Source organism: Sinocyclocheilus rhinocerous, unplaced genomic scaffold (assembly GCF_001515625.1).
Source record: "Sinocyclocheilus rhinocerous isolate Xijiao unplaced genomic scaffold, SAMN03320098_v1.1 scaffold1565, whole genome shotgun sequence".
Taxonomy (NCBI): Eukaryota; Metazoa; Chordata; class Actinopteri; order Cypriniformes; family Cyprinidae; genus Sinocyclocheilus; species Sinocyclocheilus rhinocerous.
In genome coordinates this window covers 22,077-49,562 of record NW_015655464.1, presented here as the reverse complement: position 1 = coordinate 49,562, position 27,486 = coordinate 22,077, and the positions used below count along the sequence as shown (strand labels likewise).

Here is a 27,486-nt window from a genome sequence, read left to right as displayed (position 1 = left end):
GTTTGCTGATTTCACTTGGATGAAATGAAACATTCAGCACATTTTCCACTTGTTCTTAAAATCCCAAATACTTAAAATGAATAAATCAGCATGTAACATATGTAATACTTTAATAATTGACTTAAGAAATACAGTTCTTTATTTATAAAAAATAAACAAATATTTTCTGTGAAATTCAGTAATTAAGTTAATTCTGTAAAAGTAGTTATACCATTATAATCTTGCCTGCTGAAAAACAACAACAATAGAACCCCTCCTAAAACACAAAAAAATTTATGGATTTCAGGGTTATAATGGGAATTGTATTTTGGTTTTAATGTAAACTATAGTGGTGTCTATTTGATGGATTCTATTGGTGGGATGTAATCTGGCAGATGGCATTCCTATTGGAATAATGCCCAAAACAAAAAGGAATTTTGTATTGGTTTAATGGAAACTATAAGAATTTCTGTGATGGTTTCTATTGTTTTTTTCAGCAGGGTAATGATACCCATACTGTGCTGCACATTATTGACAATATTGAGCTGAAGCTTGACTTTGCAAATTTAAAATCGCAATCGCAATATCTGTCAAAAAAATCGCAATTTGATATTTTCCCCCAAATCGCACAGCCCTAGGTCACACTCTTGTAGTGATATCCATTAGAAACACCAAGTTTTGCTTGACCTCGTCCTTATAGACCGGCAGACTGTAGCTCTAAAAAGCCTTGACATTTCTCTTGTCAGTGCATTTACAGTGATAGCACTGAATTAACCTTTTTATATCTATTCCTGTGATTAATGCATGATGAGTCTGTATGGTTTGAATAAGAAGTTTTCTTGATCGCTACTAGAGAGAGGGCACTTTTAGAAAGTGCGATTGACATTGTTTTGTGTCTTTGTCTGTCTGCTTGATGTCTGAGTATCTGATAGACTTTCTTCTCTGTCCTGTCCCCAGGTAAGCTGTTCGCTTACATGCCGTATGACCTGAAGCTGATGGAGCAGGAATCTCATGGTGGAGCAGGCAGACCAGACTCTCCGTACAGACTCTCTCCTCGGGAGCCTAGCAAAGCCTCACCCCAGCCCGACGCCAATAACGCCACCCACTACAGTGTACCTCCAGGTAAGCAGTCTGTACACCCTGCATCCAGGCACAATTTTTAGAAACCTGCTGCTTGTTTTTTTTCAGGCAGGATTGGGCACCAAAATGAACACTCAGCAACACTCACTGATTGAGAGTAAAATGGAGTGTAAGAACTATAGTCTGACCCTCACTAATGTAAGCAACATGAGCAATTAAATCAAAGACAGTAAAAAAAACTCTACCTAAAGGTCTGCTAATGAAAACATCTTCTAACAGTGTTTATCTCAATCAGCAAGATTTTTTTCTTCTTCTTTTATGCTCACAAAAGCTGCATTTATTTTATTATTTATTTGATTTTTTAATTTACAATTAGAAAAAAGGCATTTCCTTTAAAAAAAATAAATAATTAACTTCTTTATCTATCTTTCTGGATTTTATATCTGCTCTGGATTGTGTACTAATCTATCTTGTACTTGTAAGATTCAAATATTGTTGGCTCTTATGATAAAATTGCTTGCATTGTTGGAAGTCACTTTGGATCATCACTCTTTTGTGTGTTAAACACGTTCTACTAACTATAGACAACTTAATTTTAAAGAAAAATAAATGAAAAAATAATCATAATCAATGACAAAAATACTATTATAAACTAGGTTAGTGGATAATTCAGCAGCAAAAGTTACTCTAGAAAAGACCATGAGTGCACAATAATTTTATAAATCTAAACAATTTAGTGAAAAAACATTATTTAGTGGGGAAAAAATAAAAGTGAATTTTAAGTGTAGAACTAAATCTGGTAAAATGTTAAACATTGCTCTTTGTATTGTTGTAAAATACATTCATGAAAAACAAGTAAATATATTTATATATAAATATATACTATAAAATTGAAAGAGATTTCTTTTAAATGTATAGCACAGTAATGAGGCAGCAGCATATGATAGATAGGACAGAACAAGAAAGACTATTAATAATCTTTCATTGCGCAAAAGTATTATAATATCAAAGGTTCCAATACAGAGCGGCACAAAGCTCTTATGCGCATCCCGTGCACAGAATGATGCACTTGAAGCAACACAGAGTCACAGCGCGCAGTCCGAAGAGACATTGATGCGTAGTGTATTATGTCTGTACAACAGTTTATTGAGCCTTTTCTTTTAACAGTTTTAAATTTCAATGCTCTCTACTCCAGTGTTGTGATCTAACAGACAGCCGGTAGAAAGTAACATGATTTAGAAACAGCACTAAACTCCAGCAAGATAAAGTCCATTTATGCAAAACCATTGATCTTTATCTACAGATCAAGTATAATTATAGGGACATCTTGGATAGAATGTTATTGTCTTGACTGTCATAACCAAACGCGATACGCAGTTTGAATGTTGGAGGATGACAGACAGCCGCAGCAGAGAGAAGAGTTTATGCAAACTTGAATTTAACGACTTAAATATTCATCTGAACCTAACTTTAAACTATGGAACTCTTTGAATATAGTAGACGAAAACTTTATGGTGCTTTATAATGTTTTTGTATGTTTCTTGGGGCTCAACAATAACACAATAGTATACGCACAATATCGGATTTGGATCGGTCTCGTCTGACCAATACCCGATCCTTCAGTAAATGGCAGTATCAGAGCCAATACAGAAATTGAGTATCGGCCCTAGTTCCCTTGTCATCCCTACCCTTTCAACCTGGAAACTGTTCTCATGGAGACAAGCACTTACACTGGATGTTTCTGTCAGGGAGAGAAAAAATAATGTCGCTCCTGCAGGTTTATTTGTTTTGTGATGATCAGGTTTATAATGAACTTTGGCATGAGACTTTGGTCTTCGGTGACCTCTGCTGTGAGGACCCAGTTTGAGTGGAATGATTGATGTTTGCGTTATTGACCTGGTCAACAAAACTTTCTCTCTGTGTCCTACATGCATGCTACATCAATATCATGACCACTACTGATGATGCAGTTGTGACTGGCAAGGAATTACCTTACTTGGAGGTTCAGAACAAACTAGGGATATCACACTTTGGTACTGTAGAATAGGAAACAACCTGGGGAAAAAATGTATTATTACTACTTTTATTACATGTATATAAATATATTATTTCATCATTAAAAAATTTTAATAATGTATAAAACATGCAATTGTAATGTACAGTAACGTTTTTATGTATGTATAAAAAAAATTATAATCATGCAATTGTAATGTACACTACCTTTCAACGTTTAGGGGTCGGTAAGATTCATTGTTTTTGTAAAAAAGAGCTGATGAAATAGTCATTTTGCGCTCTTGAGAGAGGCGGACTCGCATCTCCACCAAGTCAAAACACACACCCAGTTATAGACTTGACTCGGGGTGAACATGCTCTTCTGCATATTCTCATGTAGCTCTAGGGACTCCAGATGGCGAAGCAGCGCGTCCTTATGACTGATAAGCATATCTCGTGAATGGGCCAAAATCAGACAATCGTCCAGATGGTTTAGAATGCGCATACCGCTCGCTCTGAGAGGGGAAAGCGCTGCATTTATGCACTTCGAGAATGTGTGTGGGGCTAAAGCCAGCCCGAATGGGAAAACTAAGTACTGGTATGCCTTGCCTGTGAAAGACTATCATGAAGCCCATTGAACGACCGATGGCTTGAGCTGAGCACTTTGTCGTCATCAGTGTGAAGTCCGTCGCTGCTGTCCAGGGGCTGCAGGAGCTTAGCTTGAAAGACCTGCAGCAGCGCCATCGTGTGCAACGCAGATGCAGCTTCGCCCACTTAGGTGTTAGCCTTGTCAGCGAGGTGGGCGGTCAATCTGCAAGGCAGGCTGAGTTCTGCGGCAAGCGTGGCCCAGGAAGGGCACAGATGTGCGGTGACGGTCTCCTCGACGGAGGGCATGTGCTCATAGTCGTGGGCCTCCGTCCCGTTTATGTAGGAGAACATGGCCTGAGTGGAAGAATGGATGCGCGCCGACTGGGGTGCAGACCACAGCTTCACCACCTGCTCGTGGACAATTGGGAAGAACGGGACCTAGGGGCCAAGGCTCTCGTTAGTGAAAAGGACTGGCGAAAGGGGCGACGGCAGAAGACGACTGCCCCGGTCCGAGTCGTCACCATCGCCCGAGGGAGGGGAGGGCCCAACAGCAGCTCGCTGACGGCAGTGGGCCTCGCCGTCGTAAGGCGTCCTCCGAGTCCTCAAAACACGCACCGGCAAGTCAGTGCAGTGCACGCAGTCAGACTCAGAGAACGTCGCCTCAGCGTGGAGAAGATTCTGAGGCGATTGTCGCCCTCACCGCATTATATGCTGCCCACAGGCTTGTCAGTGTTTGCATGCGATTTGCATAATTATCGACAATTGTCCAGTTTATTGTACTGGCGTTATCCTATAAAGTTTCAGGATTTCAGAGGAGGGGAGGAGTTACCACTGTGAGTGATTCACAGTGTAGAGCAGGGTTCCTCAATAGGCGGTCTGCGGGCCACATCCGGCCCGTGAGAGAAAAAAATTTGGCCTGAGCTAATTTCAAATAATGTGGCATGAAAATTCAAACGCAGCATCAGAAAGCTACATTAACTTACATCGTGTCTACACCGGACGCGAGTGGCGCAACGCAATAAAATACAAGAACTCGTTATAATCAGTGATGCTGTCTTGGATGCGGCACAACACGACAAATCCCCAACAGTAAACTGCTGACTCTTTCTATTTATAACGTACTGACACAACGTTCAAATGATTTGCAATGCTTTGTTGCCTCCAGTGAAGATATGATGTGACAGCAAAAACTGTTCACAGTTTTAACGTACAAGTTTGCTTTAATTTATTTTCAAGATCTGAGGTAAAATATCTATTGCTGCTATTACTATATGGCTATAAAGATAACGCAAAATAATATTTGTCAGAGTATTGTGTAAGTGTCTTTAAAGGAAGCCTGGGGTACTAGAAAAAAAGCAAGTAACGTAAGCACGCCAACAAGAAACACTTGTGTATCTGGACCTCTGTTCTTTTATTGTTTTCGTTATTAAACTAAAGAAAGAGTCATCGTCTGCCTCCTTTCTTGACATGGTGTCAGAAGTGGCAACGTAAAAAGAGAACTACCTGCCCAAAAATGCCACTTTTCAAACCGCCGGACAACTTTACATTCGACAAGCCAAGAGAATGGCCGTCATGGCAGCAGCGTTTCGTGAGATACAGAACGGCTGCCAAGCTCACAGAAGAGGATGGGACCGTCCAAGTGAGTACATTGATTTACGCGATGGGAATCGAGGCAGAAATATTTACAAATCATTCGCTTTCAATGAAAGAGAGAAAGAAGACGATTTCGAGACAGTTTTGAAGAAGTACGATGACTATTTCGTGCCGCAGACCAACGTTATACACGAGAGTGCACAGTTTCACCAGCGAACCCAAAGACCAGGGGAAAAAGCTGAGTGTACGAGTTGTCAGAAAACTGTGATTTCGGTGCTAACAGAAATGAGAACATCAGAGACAGATTAGTTGTAGGAATTAGAGACAAGGACCTGTCAAAAAGATTACAACTAATTAAAGATATCACTCTGGATGTCGCGGTACAAATGGTAAGACAAGCTGAGGAAGTTACTCACCAGGTCAGCCAGCAGGGGGATCCAACATGCAGCGTTCAAGAGAGCAGGCGACCCAAACAGCGTACTGGCTACAGGTCTGAGTACAACAGAGAGCGCCAAACTGGAAAAACAAAGAACGGTGAGGACAAATGCAGCCGATGTGGCAAAGCAAAACATAAAGACAGAGAGAAATGTCCAGCCTTAGGAGCAGAATGCAGGAGATGTCACAAGAAAGGCCATTGGGAACACATGTGCAAAACTAAATTAGTCCATGAAGTCATGAGGGAAGAAAGACAGACTCATTTTACCTTGGATCTGTACAACAGACAGGGAAAAACACAGAGACATGGACTGTCAATCTGACAATTGGAAACACACCAGTAGCATTTAAGATAGATACTGGGGCGGATGTGACAATAATTAGTGAACAGACATTCCAAAATCTACAAAAGAAACAAGAACTGTGCAAAGCAAATGTCACACTTAACAGTCCAGGAGGCCAGCTAAAATGCATGGGTCAATTCAGAAGTCACATAAAGCATAAAGAGAAACACTATGAACTGACCATATATGTCGTAAAGGGTTCAACAGTGAATAATCTTCTCAGTGGAAGGGCAGTTAAAGAAATGGGCTTGGTTAAATGAATAGAAGAGGTCAATACAACCATTGGGGACCACGGAAGGCTAAAGACTGAACCAGTTAAGATTCTACTCAGAGAAGGAGCAGAACCGTATGCGGTTAATACTGCCCATAGAGTTCCTTTGCCGCTGCTTCAGAAAGTGAAAGGATGGAAGCAAGTGGAGTGATTGAGAGAGTCACCCAACCAACAGATTTGTGCGCGCCTATGGTGCCTGTTATCAAACCCAACGGACAGGTTCGCATATGTGTAGACCTGAAAAGACTGAATGAAAACATCAAAAGAGAACGATTCATGCTGCAAACAACAGATGAAATTCTCGCAAAACTACCAGGTGCAAAAGTGTTCACATCGCTAGATGCTGCAAGTAGTTTTTGATACCGCTGCATCCTGAGAGCAGCCGGTTAACAACTTTCATCACGCCATTTGCCAGGTATTGTTTTAAAAGACTTCCTTTTGGCATCAGCATTGCACCTGAGATCTTTCAGCAGGAAATGCAAGAGCTATTGTCAGGCCTGGAAGGAGTCCAAGTGTACATGGATGACGTCATTGTATATGGAGCGTCCATGCAAGAACATGACACGCGACTGAAGCGTGTAATGGAAACAATGGAACTCGCCGGCCTGAGGTTAAACCAAGACAAATGTAAGATCCGACAAAGTGAGCTGCATTTCCTGGGTCCAGGTAGTCGACGAGAACGGAGTCCGAGCAGACCCAGAGAAAGTCAAAGCTATCGCTGAACTTAAGGCCCCAAAGAATGTACATGAGCTTAAGAGAGTGCTGGGGATGCTTAACTACATGGGAAAATATATATCCCACATGGCAACACTGGGAGACCCACTATACAAACTCTTAAGAACTGAAACAGCATGGACTTGGGACTCAGCACAGGAGCAAGCATTTCGACAACTAAAGGAAGCTCTTATGACATCGCCAGTATTGTCATTTTATGATGCAGAGAAGCCAACAACTGTATCTGCCGATGCAAGCAGTTATGGCTTGGGAGGAGTGCTACTCCAACAACACGGAGACTGCTGGAAACCTGTTGCATACTGCTCACGAACCCTCACTAGTGCTGAATGTCATTACGCGCAGATAGAGATAGAGTGTCTTGCAGGAGTCTGGGCGTGCGAACATTTCAGCAAATATCTGAGTGGAATGGGGCATTTCAAACTCATTACAGACCACAAGCCGCTGGTTCCTTTGATAAACTGTAAAGATTTGGACAATGTACCGATCAGATGCCAAAGACTTTTATTTAGACTAATGAGATTCAATGTGACAGCTGAGTATGCTCCAGGTAAAACACTTGTTGTAGCAGGTACCTTATCGCGAAGCCCACAAAGCAGCACTGTGGACAGCACCACCGAAGTGGACGTCAGCTTCTATGTCAACGCAATCGTTGAAAGCCTGCCCGCTTCAAAAGGGAAAATAAAAGAAATTTGCGATGCAAACGCAACAAGATGAGAAATTGCAGAGTGAAGCACTTAATTACAATCGGATGGCCTGAGCATGTTCGAGATGTACACCCCTTGGTAAGAGACTTCCATGCATTCAAGAGTGAATTGTCTGAGACTGACGGCTTGCTTGTTAGAGGAAACCGTATCATCATACCAGAGTCTCTTCGAGGAGAAATTATCGAACGAATACATGAAGGACACCTGGGCTTGACCAAATGTAGGGAGAGAGCACAGACATCCATATGGTGGCCAGGACTATCCTCTGAACTAAAACAGATAATTGAAAAGTGTGAATTCTGCTGCGAACACAGGAAAGCACAGAGAAAAGAACCTCTGAGTCCAACTCCCTTACCTGATAGACCATGGCAGTGCCTGGGGGTAGATTTATGTGAGTACAAAGGGAAAAACTACATTGTACTCTCGGACTATTATTCCAGATTCTTGGAAATCCTACACTTATCGAACACCACAGCTGAACAAGTCGTCATCAAGCTCAAAGCAACATTCGCACGATTCGGCATCCCAGAAGTAGTCGTTTCGGATAATGGTCCTCAATTCACGAGCGAAACATTCCAGTCATTTAGCCGTGAGTTTGATTTTGTGCATGTAACATCAAGCCCACATCACCCCTCAAGCAATGGGCATGCAGAACGTGCAGTCCAGTCAGCAAAAGCCATCCTATGGCAAAAAGACCCAGTATTAGCATTGCTAAGCTACAGAACGACCCCACATGCGTCAACTGGAGTGAGCCCAGCAGAGCTTTTGATGGGATGGAGACTCAGAAATACATTACCAACTCTGGACCGCAACCTCAGTCCGAAGTGGCCGAATCAGAGACTGATACGGAGACGAGATGCTGCTGCTAAGCAACAACACGCATTCTATTTTAATAGAAGGCATGGAGTGAGAAACTTACCTCCGCTGAGGCCAGGAGATTCAGTCCTTGTTAAGCTGGATGAGGAAAAACGGTGGAGGACGCCAGCGATGGTAGTGAGACAAAGTGCAACGGAGCCCTCCTACATGATCAGTAGCCCGGAAGGGGGAATGAAAAGGCGAAACCGCCGTCACTTACAACTTAGTCCCTCTGAGAGCAGTGCTGATACCGAAACAATAGGGCACTCAGAAACAAAGTGTGATGAGGACACTCTTCGAACAAATGACTCAATGCCTACACAGACTAGTGAAGGATGGAGGGTAACAAGGTCTGGTAGAGTGAGTAAACCAGTTGAGAAACTTAATTTGTAATACATTATGTCTTAAAAGTAGTGTAAGAATTGTGGTTAACAGACTGTTCAATGTCAAGGTTAGTCAGTAAATTAAAGTGAAAGTGAATAAAATGTTAGTAAATGTAAGAAACATTACGACTAGTAAGTCAGCATGCAGTTAAATTCTGTAAATTAGGGAACATGTGATGGTTTAAGAGAGCTTAAGTTGAATCTTTAAAACACAGTCTTGTACTAATGTATTTAGAGTAAATATATGTTCATTGTAATGTTTTGAACAAATGTATCCAGTAACATAAAAGGTAATTGTCAGGATCCTGCCCTGACAGTCTTGTCTGTCCTGTCTTTGTTTAATGTATCTTTGTTTATTTTGTGCCTGAGCACATGGCTGTGTCTTTGTTTGTGTTGACCATGTGCTCCTCTTGTCCTGCCGCCTCATTTTCAATCACCACACCCCCTTGTTTAGTCCTTGTTTGTCCAATTGTGTTCACCTGATCCTCGTGTGCTCTGATCCCTTTATATTGTGCTCATTTCCCTCTGGTCTTTGCTGGTTCGTTTTGTGTGAGCTTCATGTGCATTCTCCTTTCTTTCATTTCCCTCTGGTCTTTGCTGGTTCGTTTTGTGTGAGCTTCATGTGCATTCTCCTTGCTTGTGTCTTGTTGGAGTTTGCCTTTCAGTGTTTTGCATCCAGTCTGGTTTTGTTTTTTCCCTCCTGTTAAATTCTAGTTTTTATTTGTTCCCGAGTTTAGTTAATAGCCTAGTTCTAGTCTTGTGGTTTAGTTCTTAATTTTTTAGTTCTTAACCTTTTGATTAGTTCTTGTCATTTATTCTCAGCTTTTTCCCTTTTGTCATCCTCTTTGTTTTCATAAGTCTCAATTAAATATTTCTAGAACTTATTTTATTACTTTTTTCCCCATTGTTTTATTTCTTGTTTATCCTCCCTAGTCATTGTTTTGCAAGTTCTTTCTTTTGATCTGTGTTTATCTCTTGTCTCCCCTGTTGCCTTGTCTGTGTGTTTGTCGAGTTGGTTCCTGCCCTGCTTCCTGAGTCCTCCCTGGTCGATGTGAAGAGTCTTCTGACCTGTCAGGCATTTTTGTGCTTCATGTGTTACCATCTTCTAGGCCTAGCCTGTGGTTCCTTGAGGAGCTACCTAGTCTCCTTTTGCCTCTGAGTCAGGAGCTACCCCATCCCCTACCTGCCTGTTCTCCTGTCGTGTGCTCTGGCCTATTGTGTGGACTGTCTTCCTGCCTCGTCCTCTTGTGTTCCCATTTTGTTAAACTCTGTTTCCCCTGTTCATTCTGCGTTTGTGCCTCCCTTGACAAACCGTGACACTTATAGCAAATTCTTAAAAGGGGGAGGTGTCAGAGTATTGTGTATGTGTCTTTAAGGGAAGCCTTTTTAAGAAAAAATAGCACGTAACGTAAGGACGCTAACAAGAAGCACTTGTGTATCTGGACCTCTGTTCTTTTATTGTTTTCGTTATTAAACTAAAGAAAGAGTCATCGTCTGCCTCCTTTCTTGACGATATTCAAACTCACATTAGACACTTTTAACATTGAATAAAGCACATAATCATTACCTGATTATCACTGTCATATTTTGTATGTTGTTCCTGCCGCGACGTCGCAGAAAATAAAAACCGTTCCTAAAATAGAATCCCATGTCGCTTATTGTCACGTGTCGCTGTCGCGGGTGGTTAGGACAAAAACTAGGGATGGCTCGATACCACTTTTTCAGAACCGATACGATCTGATACCAAAAATTCTGAGTATCTGCCAATACCGATATCAATCCGATACCAGCGCAGTTTTTTTTAAATGAGTGTAGAATTTCTATACCTCAATGTGTAGGTCGATCATCACTCTTTTGTATGTTACACACAATCTACTAAATATAGACAGCTTCATTATAAAGAAAAAATAACAAACAAAAAAATATAATCAAAATCTATGACAAAAATACTATTATAAACTAGGTTAATGAATAATATTGATGCGTAGTGTATTAAATATGTGCATTAGTTTATTGAGTCTTTTCATTTAACAGTTTTAAATTTCAGTTACTGTGCTCGTGACAAACAATTCATAGTGCTCTCTACTCCAGTCTTGTGATCTAACCAGATATCCGGTAGAAATTTACATGATTTAGAAACAGCACGAAACTCCAGCAAGATACATTCCTTTTATGCAAAACCATTGCATAAACCACATTAAACTATGGAAAAGCTTCAGAACACTTGAAATATAGTGCACGGAAACTTTATGGTGCTTTATAATGTTTTTGTGGCTTTCGTGGGGCTTAATAATAACACAGAATAGTATACGCACTATATCGGATTTGGATCGGTCTCATCTGACCGATACCCCGATCCAACAGAAAATGCCAGTATCAGAGCGATACCGATACTGAATATCGGATCGGCGCACCCCTAACAAAAACTGCAAGGAAAAGATACTTTTTATCGCATCGTGTGTGGTTGGGACACACGGTGTTACAGTTTGATCCCCCAAAACCAATCTAAGCATAAAAATATTAATACTGACAAATCTAATAATTGAATCTGCAATTAGGGAAAGTGGAGAGAAGAGATCCTGTCTGGGAATGAGCAGGAACAGTTGATTTGCATGGCAGACATGGCGATCAAGATTTTTTGTTAGTTCATTTGTTTTTAATATTCAGCAGGCAAAGTTCTTCTGACACTTTTTCACACAGGGCCATGTAGTTTTGGGTTTTGTTTTCCCTTAATAATAAAAACCTTCATTTAAAAACTGCATGTTGTGTTCACTTGTGTTATCTTTGACTAATATTTAAATTTGTTTGATGATCTGAAACATTAAAGTGTGACAAACATGTAAAAAAATAAGAAATCAGGAAGGGGGCCAACACTTTTTCACACCACTGTATATATATATTCAAATATATTATTATATATTAAAGTAAATATAACATTCAAAAATGTGTAAACTATATATATATATATAGTTTACACGTTTTCAACTAAAAGAAAACCTTGAGATATAACGTAATGTTGTTGTAGAACATTGTTTTTTTTAATGCCTAATCATAAGCTTGTTCAGACATGGTGACAAAAGCTTGACTATTAAAAAATGTCTTTCTCGTTAAACGCTATTTAAATAAAGGAATATTTGTTGTTTATGATCCCAAATACTCAAATACAACATTTTTGAAGAAAAAAAATGCCTGTCCCTATCATGTTTGTAATCTTTCACTTCTCCTCTGCATTCCCCAGTAAATCATGTGGCCAGCCTTTATACAGGCATTATATAGTATCTGAACGTGAGGTTGAACCATGCTTGAACAATGTAACTCTACTGACTTCTGTACCGTTAGACCTGTATGTTTTTATTTGTGCATAAGAATAGTCCTGAATCACATGATTACAACAGATAAGCTATTACGTTTGTGAGAACATCACACCCTGCACTAAGGAACTGCAGAGACCACCTGATCTCATCTCTAGACTCATGCTGTTTACGCCGCAGGAGACAGGAGGGTTCATGACTCAATATTTCAAAAGAGTTGAGTGAGAGGCTGGGCTGTGTGAAAAGAGAAGAAGTGCTTCTAGTAGGGCTGTGAGTCATGGGTGAGCAGCGGCGGAGGAAGACTTCATTCCTCCCATGCTAAGAGCTTCGGATTAGACTCAGGTCTGTGTCTTTGTCAGGCTTTATTCACAGGGTTTCATTTGAAGCTCTGCATTTGGGTCAGCTTTCTTTTAAATAGCTTTTTATTTTGCACTTTTTTTAAAAAAGGTTGTTGTTTTTTTTGGTCTTGGTTTTATAAGCTGGGCAGTTTTATGAAAGTCATTTGCAGGTCCTGCAGAAGTTTGGTAGGTTGTGTAGTAGGTCAGAAGTTTTGAGCAGTGAATCTGAGAGGCCGTTCTGTATTGTGTAAAGTAATGACTAAAGGTCGTTGTTAGGCACAATGCTTAGTGCAGATTTAAAATATAGAACGGCCTTGAGTGTCTTGTTGATTTTAACATTTGTATCCTCCTTAGTGTTTTTTTTTTATTATTATTATTCTGTTAAGAAATTTCATAAAGTTGTGTCCTTCCAGATACAGCCACTAACAATATGATATGAGAGATCTGCAGTGGAGTCAGAGTCTGATGTCATAGTTGTTACGGTGTTGTGGATTTTTGTTTGCTTTTTAACAATGTATTGACCAATCAGAAGTCAGGAACATAACTATTTATTAGTATAATACTGAAGTGACCTTAAACACAGCATTATTTTGTATGTAATTTCCACTAAAATGGGAAAAGCCACATTTGACAGCTTGTGACGGCCACATCTACATTAAAAATTAAAGCCTTAATAGGTTCCCCTAATAGAACTGTTATAAATATACTGTTCCCCTGAATGAACTGTTATAAATGAACTGTGAACTGTTGTTGTTGTTCCGTCTCATTCATTTCTTTTTCGACTGTGAAACTGCGGGCTGGGCCAGTGTTTGCCCCATTGTGTACAAAAAAATTCAAGGCACAGGTGCAAGCATAGTGTACAGAGTATACACGGATACTTTGGGCTTTAGAGGGAAAAACTTTTGTCAACTGTGCAAGGATAAAGAGTGATTCTATTTGCCCACCTCTTTTCATCTCTCCTGAAGACATCTACATACTCATATTCGATTACAGTCATAGCGCCACCAGCTGGCAGCAGGAAGATTGCCACATATAAATGACTTTGACATATTCCTCCTATATTGACCACTTTAAATCCATATTGCTCGCCGTTGACTGTTTTACTAAAGCCGCCCGCTGGCGGTGAGCCCGGGTGCGAGGGCCCGTTCATCGCTGCTTGCAGCTTTAATTCCTCTTATCCTTTTATTCCCACAGTTCTTCAGCCGGCACCAAACCAGGCAATGCAGACTCTTTCAGATGTTCGCATGGCATTTCCCCGTCACAGGTCGTCCAACATTCCGTCTCCTCCGCCCCTCATTCACTCCAAACCCACCGACAAGCCCTCCTTCATTCAGGGGGGCTCCATTTCACAGGTAAGAGAAATGCTGTTGATTGATATTTTAGACTCGTGGTGCTTCTGCTAAGTTTAAATACTTCCTACATGTAATGGGATCAAGGCAGGGGATCGGGTTTTCCTGGTATTCCACTCTGATTCGTGTCTTCCTTCCTGTTCCCTGCAGGGAACGCCAGGAACATACCTTCCTTCTCAAACGCACGCTGTGTACGTACCGGAGGTAGTCAAGACCACAGGAGGGTCGATCTCGCTTGGCTTGCCAAGACAGCAGGACCCTGCCAAACCTGGTGAGCAAGAGAGATTTGAGAGTATAAATATATCTTTATCCTGCCATCAAGCTCAGCTTAACTACACTCAGCCATGGCTTTTGTGGCTGAGTTTCGTTATGAAGTTAAGAAGATGAATACCTCATGCGGTCCATGAAATGTGTAATCTAAATACCTAATTGTGTTTGTGTGTGTTTAGTGTCATATATTAAGCAGGAGGAGTGTTCTCCACGTGGACAGAGCACTCAGGCGGAGGGTCTTTTATCCAGAGCTCAGTATGAGGGAGTGGTCAGAGGTGAGATGACTTAAAATATACAATAAAATGAATAAAAATCAAGAATTAATCCACAAAAGTAAATAGTCTTACCCAGTGGCTCTTAATCCTGATCCTGGGGATCCCCCACTCTTGTGCAGAGCATGGGGTCCCCAGGACCAGGATTAAGAACCAATGGTCTTACCATTCAATCACAAACCAAACAATGTTTTTCTTCCTCTCCTTTGCTGCTAGTAGGACCCATACAGATTCCGGATATGAGAGGGCCACCTGGAAAAGGCTCAGAGGGCTTGACTTTCAGAGGAGGCTCCATTACTCCGGTATCTTCATTATAGGCCTTTGTGTTGTTTTTGAGTAATTTTCATTTATACTTGTGTAATATTTCTCACTCTCGCTCGTTCTCTTTCTAGGGCACTCCTGCCCTGGCTCAGTCCAATGTAGCAGCGGATCTGTTGAAAGGCACTATTGCTAAACTGGCCACAGAGGACCTGAGCGGCCCGGAGAAGAGCCGAGCTGATGCTCATTCTAAAGCTCATGTTATCTATGAAGGCAAAAGCGGACACATTCTCTCTTTTGATGGTCAGAGCCAGAACTGCTTTCTGTCTGGTGTGCTTATGACCACTATATAACTCAGTGATATTGAATAGAACAATTATAGTTACTAAAATTATAGTTATAGAGTGATCATTTTTTGCTATATTTCCCGGCTCTAGTCATGGTACAGCACAAGTGGAGTCAGATGGTGAAGTGCTTCATTTTATGGGCTAAATGTCATGTTTGTTAGCTGTGCAACAAGAGCAGTTTCTGTTTTTATGGAGCGCCACAGCCAGAGCTTACCAGGAGTCTTTTTGATATGTTCTACTGATATTTTTTGTTCATTTTATTACAATAATATATCTCACTTTATGTTCCCACAGCCATTAAGAACCCTAGAGAGGGCACTAGAAGCCCACGAATGGGGCACGATCTCAAGCGCACATATGACATCATGGAGGGGTCCCGTGGACACCCAACACGTGAGACGGCACCTTATGAAGGTTAGTCATGTTTTTGTGCTTTCTCCTTCTCAGAGAAAGAACACAAAAGATTTGAAGCATCAAATATTTGCCAATAGAGAATCTTTCTCAAGACATTTTCCTTGTGTTTTTTTTTTGTTTTTGTTTTTTTTGTCAGGTTTGATCAGCAGAGCATTACCAAGAGAAAGTCCTCATGAGTCTAAGGATCGCTCCATACTCTCAGGATCCATCATGCAAGGTAATGTGAATGCTTCCACCTCACTTCCTTACTTCCATTCTGAAAATATGTAATGATTTTACAAAAATATATAGTTGAAGTGGAAGTAAAGCAGTCAGTCAAGTTTACACTATTTAGTAAACTGATTTCCACTTTAATTACATTTACATTTAGTCATTTAGCAGACACTTTTATCCAAAGCGACTTACAAATGAGGACAATGGAAGCAATCAAAATTAACAAGAGAGCAATGATATGCAAGTGCTATAACTGATCCATCTGTATAAATTTGTACATTGTCATAGTATAACCGTTCAATATAATGATTTACTTCATTAATTGCACCACTATTTGATTTTTCCACTTCTAGTAGATACAGGTCTATTGCAGGCATTTTAAATAATATAGGCACTGCATCACTATATTTCCTATTTACTAAATCCATTGTCTGTGCCATTTCTTCTGCTATCCAAACAATTTTAATTACATTTACATTTAGTCATTTAGCAGACACTTTTATCCAAAGCGACTTACAAATGAGGACAATGGAAGCAATCAAAATTAACAAGAGAGCAATGATATGCAAGTGCTATAACAAGTCTCAGTTAGCTTAACGCAGTACATGTAGCAAGGTTTTTTTTGTTTTTTTTAAGTTAATTAAATTACATTTTTGGTTTTCACCATAATTTGGATGAATATCCAACATCAAACTGTCTACATCACTAAGTTCACTAAGTATCCCAAACATTGTTTACATAACGCAATGTAAACAATCAAACAACGGTTCATACAGTATTGTTCATGTCGCATCTTATTGTTATGTCAGCAAATGCACACAGAATTGCCAGAATGGCTGTTTTGACGAGTATCCACGTAAACACTTATTGTTTCTGACCTGCTCTTCACCCTAAACCAGCAGGTTCACTACTTCTTCCACCCATAACTGTATTACTGCTCGGCCCCCTCGCCATATTGGCTCAAATGCATAAGCAATTGCACTTATTATTGGCTCAGCAGTCCTTTCAAGTTTGTCTTCCTCCATTTCAAAACAAGCATGTTCAAAAAGTAAAGAAATGCTTATATTATTTCACTGGGCAACGGAGCAAACCAACCCCGTGACGTCACACGCTGTGGTATTGCAAGATGGCAGCATCCTTACTCCAAAACCTATAACAAAACATCCTTTTTTTCTTTAAAATGGCTACATTAATTGTGTTTATATTTTTTTAATTAAAGTGGAAATCAGTTTACTAAATAATGTAAACTTGACTGACTGCTTCACTTCCACTTTAAAGGGGTCATGAACTGCCTTTGTTTTTTATTTTGTATTGCTCTCTGAGGTCCACTTATAATTTTATCAATATTTTTACATCAAAACACATCATAATTTAGAAGTAATAGGCTATTTTCTGTCCTGTTTTGACCCCCTCATCGGAACACTCTGTTTGTAAAGGCGTGGCAGATTGTAGATGGACGCTGCTGTGATTTAAGTTCAAAACACATAAATACTCAGTTCATATCAAACGATCTGTAATAACAGACAAAGCAATAGTGACCACATAATAAAAACAGTTACTCACACTTGTGTGGTGCAATATTACTGTCGGATACAATATAGTCGGCACAGTATCGTCTTTTAGTTTCAATCTTTCTGAAAATCCTGCATCAAATTGTGCTTTGTTTGTAAACTAATCCACTGTAAAATGAAGTGAACAAAGGACCCAAGTTCTTACTGACACGGTCTGGAACTTCATTAAAAAAAAAGTTCATCCACTCTTTCCTAATGTTGGGAAGGCAATGCAAAGACTGTTTTTCCACAACTTGGCACTGCACAGCGTATTGTTTTCTTTGGAGTATCTTTATTGTTTGATTTCTGTGTAGACCTGCATTTGCCTCTCGTTATACACTACATGATCGTATCGGTGGGCGGGGTTACACAGTCAGTGATGTAGACGCAGGTGTTGATCTTCTTCTGCGGAGGCGGTGTTTAGCCATACTATTACGTCATAAAGTGCACATTTCCCAACCTGTCGTTTTGGCATATTGGCTTCAATATAAGCTGTTTTTAGATTAACAAGTTTTGATTAAATAAGTTTTGAGTTCTGAAACTTACAGGATGTTTTTATAGTACACCTTAACCCTTTTTATTGCTTCAGCATATGTTAACCCTTCCGAAACCTTGACACTTTGAATTTTCATTGCTTCTTTTCTTACTTGACATCCACCATAGCCAGCACTGTGATCACCTCCACAATTGCAACATTTGGGTTTTACACCCTGTCCACATTTTCCATATTCATGTTCTCCACTACACCTCGCACAATGTTGTTTTCCCTTACAAACAGCTGCCACATGCCCGTACTTTTGACATTTATAGCATCTAAGCGGAGGAGGAACATACTGTCTAACAGCATAGCTTATAAACCCAAAGAATACTCTTTCTGGTAATCTTTCCTCATCAAACTGCACCATTACAGATAAGCTATCCAGCTTTTCTTTATCTCTAACATATTTCAGACGTTTGACCCCTACCACTTTTGCTCCTGATAAACTTCTCTTGATTGTGTCTTCTGATACATCTGTTGGGACCCCTGTTATTACTCCCTTCATCCATTTCTTCTCTTCCAACAGTGTACACGAAATTTTTTTCCCTGCTAATGTCTTTAAGCCTAGTACCTGTTTTTGTTGTCTGCTATCTTTACAAAAAAGTAGCAACTTTCCATTCCGTAACATTTTCGCATGTTCGATTTTCCCGATCTCTTCTTTGATCGCTTTAGTTATTTTCAGTGGGTTCAATGCATTCATATTATCGGACAAGAAATGTATCATTACCTTAAACTCTTCCTTTTTCCTTTTCTCCTGTTGTCTTTCCCTTTCACTTTCCGAACCAGAAAGTTGATTCCATTTTTTTTTCCTTTTCCGATTTTCTACTATGTTCCAATTTCCATTTTTACCTCCTTTCTCCCCGCCACTACATTCATCCTCTATGTCCAGCTCACTTCCTGATCCTACGTCACTTCCTTCCATCTCTGCTCCAGTCACACCCTAGTGTCACCAAGCGCCCTCGTCGTCTACTTCACTTTGTCAGGCAGTTCCTATTTAAGAGATTTCTTGATTGCGACCAGGTGTGGCAGTAATCAGGCCTGGGTGTGGCTAGAGAAATTGAACTCAAGTGTGATAAACCACAGTTTTAAGAGGGGGGCAAACACTTCTTCACACAGGGTCATGTAGTTTTGGATTTTGTTTTCCCTTAATAATAAAAACCTTCATTTAAAAACTGCATGTTGTGTTTACTTGTGTTATCTTTGACTAATATTTAAATTAGTTTGATGATCTGAAACATTAAAGTGTGACAAACATGCAAAAAAATAAGAAATCAGGAAGGGGGCCAACACTTTTTCACACCACTGTATGTCAAAACATCAAAGGAATTTTGATTTCTCAGTTCATGACCCCTTTAAAGACTAGTTGATTTCGACTCCAGTTGATTAGTATGTATTAGTATAATTAATTGTAAATCATTTCAAATAATAATACAGGTCCTACTTACGTGTTTGCTTTACTCATTTTTCACAAAAATGTATGTGAATTTCTACATCATGCTTAATCTTCTTTCCCATGTTTCAGGAACACCAAGAGCCTCTGCTGAAGTCTATGATGAGGCCTCCAAATATGGTAAACAGATCAAGATGGAAAGTCCACCCATACACTCTTTTGAGGGAGGCATTACGAAGGGTAAACCATACGAGGGGGTGAACACCATAAAGGAGATGGGCCGCTCAATTCACGAGATTCCCTGTAAGGGGACTCAAGATAGTCGTAAAACTCCTGTTCTGGAAGGATCCATTACTCAGGTACATGATTCGAGGTTGTTACTGTTTCCCACACTGAAATGTATTAAAGGGGTCATATGATGCTTTTTTAAAGATCATTATTTTGTGTATTTGGTGTAACAGAATATGTTGACATGCTTTAATGTTCAAAAAACACATTATTTTTCAAATACTGTACATTATTGTAAGTCCTATATGCCCCGCCTCTCTCAAACGCTTCGTTTTCTACAAAGTCCCTCCTTCCGACAAGAGCAGTCTGCTCTGATTGGCCAGCTGACAGGCAGAGTCTTAACTTTGATAAAGAATATCTCTTTGGTTTTGAGACTTTAGTCTTTGCAACTTCAGGGATCTTATCTATGCACAATCAGCTTGTAACACTCCAAAGAGAAAGGAAAACTTGAAATCGCATCATATGACCCCTTTAATGAAGAACATTCAAATCACGTTCAGATCAGTCAAATGGAAGATGCCTTAAGAGTACAGTTTTATCTTTCCATCTCCTCATTTTCTCAATGTGCATCTCTGCAGGGTATTTCTCTAAAGTACGAGAGCAGTACTGTGAACCCATCAGCCATCAAGCACAATGTTAAATCTCTGATCACGAGCCCAGTGAAGATCTCACACTCTGCCATTGAGGCAGCTGAGCGTGAGAGGGCCAAGTATGAGGATGCAAAGGTGTCTGAACGTGTCCGGCACACCTCTGTAGTAAACTCCACCTCTGTCCTGCGCTCCACACACACAGAAGCGGGAAAATCTCAGCTCAGTCCAGGCATGTATGAGGACAGCAATGCACGCAGAACCCCTACGTACACCGGCACCTCCATATCCAGAGGATCACCTCTGCTACGAGGGCAAGACGGTATGAATGCGGCATCTCTCGTTTTCTCTCTTAATTGCCCCCAGATAGTTGTTCTTATAACAATTAAGCAATGATCCTTAGCTTACATCTAGCAGTCAGTTGTACAGGTCATTGTACTGATTTTATTTTCTCAAATAGGAATTATAGCAACAGGTAAGCCAGCTTCTCATGAGAGGAAGAGCACACTGACTCCAACCCAGAGGGACAGTGTTCCCGCCAAGTCACCTGTGTCCGGGGGTGAACCTCTTGGTTCTCACAGCCCGTTTGACCCCCACCATAGACCTGTAGTACCTGGAGATGTGTACCGGACTCACCTACCACCACACCTGGACCCCGGCCTCGCTTTTCACCACAGAGTCCTGGACCCAGGTAATTTAAGGCATTATGGAATCTTTGCAGGGGCCAGATTTATGAAAATCTTCTTAAGAACAAATTAAGTTCTTAGGATTAATTACGATCATAATAATGTAGTTCTTTAAAAAAAAAAACTTTATTCTTTAGAAAATTTTATTCTTTAGAATAAAATCACATGTGTGCGATTATAAAAGTATTTTATATTTTGTAAAAAAATTCTGTAGTAATATATATTATAATATTGTAATACTTAATATTGAAACAACCCAATAAATTAATTGAACATCTTACATTTTGTATTTTAAGACAAGTGTGACATTGTCTTGATGCTTTAACGCTTTTTAAGAACTTTTTCCCCCCTTTTTTCTGCAAGAAGCGTTAAGATAGATAAAACTCTTAGTCGCAATGCAACAAAATTACCAACAGATCATTTCTTTTGAATTTTGACACATTTAATTGAAGTGGATTATTGAAAAAGGGAAAAAATGTAGAACGGAGCTTTGTTCTATCCGTCTTTCAGTTAGTTATAAGAAATGGATAGAATTTAAGCAGACTTAATGATTGGAGAATCATCATTTCACTGGAAGAGCTAGTAATGGCATTTTAATGAAAAATTATGAGGTCAAAAAAAGTTTAAATATGGAACTTGGATGAATCATTCACGATAAGACCAATAAGATGCATTTACAAAATAGCTAGGATACATTTTCATTTCTTGCTGATTTTAAAAAGGCTCTATACAGAACATTGTCTTTTTTTACTATATTAGAAAAGAAAAAACAGTAGTTTTGTAAATCTGACCCCTTGTTACATTACTTAATCAGGCTCAGAGCACATGGGTAGTGGCTACGCTTTGCTTAGGAATGGAAAATTAGTGAATTATGAATTAGTTCTGTTCTGAAACCATGCTTCCTACAAACTGACAAGCAGGACAAACAGTTCTTGCTTGACGCGTCACACACAAAATTGACTGACCTTTTGAGTAATGGTTCTCTCATAAAAGCACTACTCCTATCTCATTGGTAAACATCATGTTTTGGTTTTTCAACCTGCTCTCATGCATTAGATAATAGCATTTCCTGCTCAACTCTCCACATTGAAGTCAAGACTAGAACAGCTGTCTTTTCACCTCTCGTCCTTGTTGTCCTTTGTATATCTCAGCAGCGTACATGTTCCCACGGCAACCATCGCCGACTGGTTACCCCAACACTTACCAGCTGTACACCATGGAGAACACTCGGCAAACCATTCTGAACGATTACATCACCTCGCAGCAGATGCAGGTCATACCGCGCCCTGATGTCACAAGGGGACTGTCACCACGTGAACCGTCAATTGCCATCCCATACCCACCAGCTAGGGGTAAGGGGCATAATTGTCTTAGTGTGTGTGTGTGTGTGTGTGTGTGTGTGTTTGAAACTGAATGAAAGTATCAAAGGAAGAATGTAGTCTGTAGATATGGTGTTTGTGTGAACTAGTGGCAACCTTTTCCAGACCATCAGAAGCAAATGACCCTCAAGCAAATTGTAATTGCACATTAAATTTATTGAGTTCAAAACAGTTGTTAAATCCAGGGCTGGGGCTGTTTCTTAGACATCCACTAGACCTGTCTGTCAAGAGGCCCACATTTTTTGTTTTTCTGGTAATGTATGTTCACTCTGCACCCTATTGTAACATCTACAGGAAAAAGGTTACCTGTTAAAAGTTGACCTGGGTCTGATGAGACATTATTTTGCCAAAAAAAAAAAATCATGGAAAGTTTAATAGTAATACTGCAGTTTCAATCTGAAGGAGTTTGACCTTAGACCTTTAGCAGGTCCTGCTGTCTACATCTCCAATCTACATTGCTCCATATTTCTAGTTCTAATTTTTCTTTGCTTAATGAAAAAACATAGCTTAGTGGAAACTAGCTTTCAGCCCTGGTATCTTGTTATTTTTTGTAATTGAACTCTTTCAATTAGCTAATGAGCTAATTTCTTAAATTCTTCCTCCAGTCTGTTAGTCATTAGATGTTTCTAGAAGATTAGTAGAGGGTGTTGGCTCTTTAAAGTTGAAGCTGATTGGTTGTGGATGCTCACCCTCTGGCCCTTTGCTTCTGTCTGTAAAAGGAATAATTGATCTAGCCCAGATGCCACCTACCATCCTGTTACCTCACCCCGGGGGGACAGGTTCCCCCTCCCTGGAATGCATCACCTACATCCCTGGACCTCAGACCCCTTTCCCTGCTAGGGCATTCAACCCTGCCTCCATATCTCCAGGTGAGGATCCCACCCCTCCTCTCCTATCCAACACCTGAACTTCCCCTTCAAGTCCTGGTGGTGGTGCTTTAGAAATTCGCTCTTCCCTGCTGCTCTGAGATTAGTTTTGCTGTTTTAAGCAAGGCGCTTTCTTCCACCTTAACCTAACTTCAGCCGTTTTCTGCTCCGCTATGGTAGCAATGCGCTGCTACTAAATCTACAGTATCATGGCAAAAGGAATTACATTTCACCTGATTTATTAGCTAGTCTGAATTGATTGTGGTGATTGATAGTGTAATAATACAAAAAAAAAGAACACATCTTTATACTAGAGGTCTTCTTTGGTCCTAAAATCTGCACCCGAACCGAATCACTTCCTACCCCAACCAGATGTGCATTAATTAATTTAAAAAAAAAAGAAAAACCTGTCTTGAGACAGTTTAAGTTAGACTAGGGTCTGCCCCGGGGGTTTTTTTTTTTTTTTTTTTTTGGAGCCAAATACGAAATCAGAAACAACAAATTAGAAACCCCCAGCATGTGTAGATTTAAAAGTAGGCCCATCTTCCTACTTTGTTTGTAGATGAAATTCATTCTCCAATCCTTTTTTGCAGCGTTTACTTTAGAAGTTTGGACCCATGTTGCCAAATAATGTAGCCTTAGTAACACTTTGTGGAAGTCAGAAAATACTAAAGATATACAGTTATGCTTTAATTTTTGTTGCTTTATTTAGGCAACAGTGCACTGTTTTTCCACAAATCCAAGTAAATAAACCACTCATAATCTTTGTTACACATCAAATAACAAGGAAATTTATGTTAATATTAATACGGAAATCTTCAGGACAATTATTTACAATTACCTGGAACCCGAGGCTACTAATATCAACCCGGCCCATGGCTGAGGCACTCAATTAAGTGTTAGACCCAAACCTGCTCGAGTCTCGTTTTTGACTCTGAAGACCTCAACTTTATATTCTTTGTTTTCACTGGCTATTAGCAAAACTGAACATGCAGCTCTAGTTTAGTCAAATTCACAAACAAATAATTATTTTAGTGAATCAGTCAAGAAGCACAATCTGTTCAGATTTGTTTATGGATTTAGCAGGCTTCCTGCTGAATTCTGTATATGCTGACAGACATAAAGTACCATTTTGAGGGATTAGATTGATCTTATTGACAATTATAAAGAATAAAGAGAGCTGCTGGTATCAATCTCTGTCTGCGTGAGATTGAACCTAAAGATGTATGTAGATGCAGGATATAAGTCGTAATTAAAAAAGCAGCTGCAAGTACGTCCCTACCCCTACCCTGAGATCCTGTTTTTACTGCCCACTTATGTGTGCATCTCAAACATAATATTGGCAAATACTGGCCTTGGCTCAGTAGTAGGGCTGGGTATCGTTCAAAATTTTTCGATATCGATACCGATACCTTGACTTCGATACCGTATCGAAATTTGGTACCGAACGACGAGACGTTTTTCGATACTCGATGGTATCGAGGCAATTCGGTCGGTGCCTAAGAAGTATCGAACTCGATACCCAGCCCTACTCAGTAGTGTCATATTTAAAGTTCGTCTTGGGAGTGCAGGTGATCTGGAGGTGAGTAAACCTTGACTTTCTAAACGTCTATTCAAACCGAGAGGGGAATTATGGCATGAAGTGAATTGCAAAAAGATGATGTTGCTAGATATATTCGCTCTCTGTGTGAATATGCTTTTAGAACTGTGTTTCATGGGTTTTGTGTCGGTGTTGTACTATAACACCAGTAACTATGCTGATCTTTTAGAATCATTCCATGTGCTGTCTTTACATATGGTTTGAATCTTGTACAGGAATGCATACAGTACATAAAAAATACCTGTTTTCTCTCAAGAATAATTCAGGTTTAATTTGATATTTTGCTTTGCACCCCTTTTCAACCGTCAAAGTGCTGGTGCCCAAACCACTTTTGCTAGCGCTTCCACCACAGAAAAAGGCAGCTCTCTTGCTGATCTTAAACAAGCAACCGTAATTTCAGAGGTTACGGAGGTTTAAGATTGGATGACAGACCTGAGTAGTGATGCCCAAATTTTCACCTTGTGTATGCTGTACCGATGTTTACGCTCGTTTTTTGTCTTTGTCAGTCTTTTTGGCTTAAGAGCTTTTCTGCTTGTTTGGCTCTACAGGTACTGATTCTTCCATTGTGTCCGCTGGTAAAGCATTGTAATAATAAGTGTCTACATAGTCCATTGATTAATTTTTGCTCTTCGCTTCACCAAACAAAACTACGCTCCTAGTGTACTATCTATAGAGGCAGCAGCCAATAAGCGTGAGGATTCTCTCTTGACGGTTCAGTGAAACACATTTTAACATGGCGAAATGTAATTACATGTGATTAAAACACTTTTTCTAGAAATCTATGATGAGTAGTCCTAATCTCTTGTGAGTGTTCACCATTTAGATGACTCTTCACAAAAACACAATTTATTTCATAATTGTATAAAAAGTTTTAAATTGGCACCAAACTGAATGGAATGCACCTTTAAGGGCAGGATCATGTCAGTTTTTCAGTTCAGGTTTCTCCATCCTGAAAAGCTGGCATGCAACAAAAGGAGTATTAATACATGCTAATGTGTATTAAAGAGAATGTCTTCAGGGCTCTCAAAGAATCACTATCCTGGTGCCCCAGGGCTATTGTGGCTTCCAGTCGGGCTACCAAAATCTATCTTGAATAGTGAAATAAAATTAATTCCTTGATTTTTGTTGTTCACTCTCTTGTAGGGGTGAAATGGACTGTAATTGATCATTTGCACGTTTCTAAGTCTTGCCAATTTTAATATTCAAGCATTTTAAACCATTAAAGCACAAAAAAATTCTGAAGAAAATTCAATTCAACACTCGTGCAGAGTTTTCTGTGCGCACAGAATTGATTACTCTTTCGCATATCCTTGCGTGAAAACATACACATACACACAAAATTATCTCAAACTAACTGTCTCGGCAAGTATTCTGGTAAACACAGTTGGTTATTTCTTAAAGGGGTCATATGATGTTGCTAAAAAGAACATTATTTTGTGTATTTGGTGAAATGAAATGTGTTTATGCGGTTTAAGGTTCAAAAAACACATTATTTTCCACATACTGTATATTATTGTTTCTCCTCTATGCCCCGCCTTTCTGAAACGCGTTGATTTTTACAAAGCTCATCGGTCTGAAAAAGCGAGGTGTGCTCTGATTGGCCAGCTATCCAATGCATTGTGATTGGCCGAATGCCTCAAGCGCGTGACGGAAATGTTACGCCCCTTACCATAATTGTGATGCCCTGTCCGGCCGGAGCGACGAGACAAAAACATGAAAACCCATTACAAACGAGGCATTCGTTGCATCCAGTAGGGACATAATTATGGATTATAATGACTTATACTGTCTTTTTACGCGTTGCGTTGCATCGCGCAAACATAAAACCATGTCTGCATTTGTGATCGGAGAAATGACAAACAACAAGCGCTACTCTACACTGCTCAAAACTCACGTTAGAATCATCAGTGGCAAATCCTTTAGTTTAAATGAAAACGTACTTACAGTCTGTGAGTCAGAACAGCCGGCATTGTAGTCTACTCAACATAAAACCATGTGTGCATTTGTGATCGGAGAAATGACAAACAACAAGCGCTACTCTACACTGCTCAAAACTCGCGTTTGAATCGTCAGTGGCAAATCCTTTAAATATGAAAACGTACTTACAGTCGTTGAGTCAGAACAGCCGGCATTGTAGTCTACTCTCCCAGGATCAGGAAACAGTCCTCCATAAAATGTGCTGGACACATCGGAATATTTGGGTTGAACTGTTCTGGAACAGTGTTGTAAATACAACTTAACCACTGATTTCTAGTCGTGTACTCTTTTGGAAGGCCAAACAAAGTAGTTTTGCTTTCACAACGAAACACACAGCGTCACACACGGAGGCCTTGAGTGAGCGGAGGCCGGCTTGAGTGAGCGGCGGCTGGTGGGCTTGAGAACAACGCGGCGGGCGGGATTGCGGCAACCGCATGTGACGACCAGGGCTGGATTGGTAATCGGGCATACCGGGCATTTTCCCGGTGGGCCGACGCACTTAAGGGGCCGACAGAATGTTTTTTGTTTTTGCCGAGGATCATCACGCAGGGACAGCGAGCAGCCAGTGGCCCATTGGTTTGTCTCCTGTATTGACAGAGTAAACCATCCAATCACAATGCAGTATAGACAGAGCGATTAAGTATTTTGCTCCGCCGATATAAAGATTGCATCACCCCAACTTCTTCCTCGTCGGCTTTTCACACGTTTTCACAGCAGCGTTATCAAGAACAGGCTTGATCTGCGGTGAGTGATGCGGGCCAAAGAGCTAGGCAGGAGGAGAAGAAGAGAGTAGTTGAATCGGTAAAGTGCTTGATAGGGACTCGCAACGGAGGCAGGCGTCTAACCTATCCTAATGTGTGTGCGCGCCATGAGTGTAGAATACGTAAACACTTT

At 40.2% G+C, this 27,486-nt stretch overlaps 1 protein-coding gene across 1 annotated transcript in view; it reads left to right on the top strand.

Annotated features, from left to right (window-relative positions):
* Nucleotides 1-27,486, top strand: part of LOC107718342 (nuclear receptor corepressor 1-like) — a 128,275-nt gene that overhangs the window by 89,753 nt on the left and 11,036 nt on the right. Inside the window, exons 24-36 of the mRNA XM_016525389.1 lie at nucleotides 937-1,101; nucleotides 13,803-13,960; nucleotides 14,108-14,228; nucleotides 14,407-14,502; nucleotides 14,716-14,801; nucleotides 14,892-15,060; nucleotides 15,399-15,518; nucleotides 15,655-15,735; nucleotides 19,342-19,568; nucleotides 20,076-20,406; nucleotides 20,545-20,775; nucleotides 21,922-22,122; nucleotides 22,869-23,052. Of these exons, the coding sequence (XP_016380875.1) occupies nucleotides 937-1,101; nucleotides 13,803-13,960; nucleotides 14,108-14,228; nucleotides 14,407-14,502; nucleotides 14,716-14,801; nucleotides 14,892-15,060; nucleotides 15,399-15,518; nucleotides 15,655-15,735; nucleotides 19,342-19,568; nucleotides 20,076-20,406; nucleotides 20,545-20,775; nucleotides 21,922-22,122; nucleotides 22,869-23,052 (2,170 nt within the window). The remainder of the gene's footprint in view (nucleotides 1-936; nucleotides 1,102-13,802; nucleotides 13,961-14,107; nucleotides 14,229-14,406; nucleotides 14,503-14,715; nucleotides 14,802-14,891; nucleotides 15,061-15,398; nucleotides 15,519-15,654; nucleotides 15,736-19,341; nucleotides 19,569-20,075; nucleotides 20,407-20,544; nucleotides 20,776-21,921; nucleotides 22,123-22,868; nucleotides 23,053-27,486) is intronic.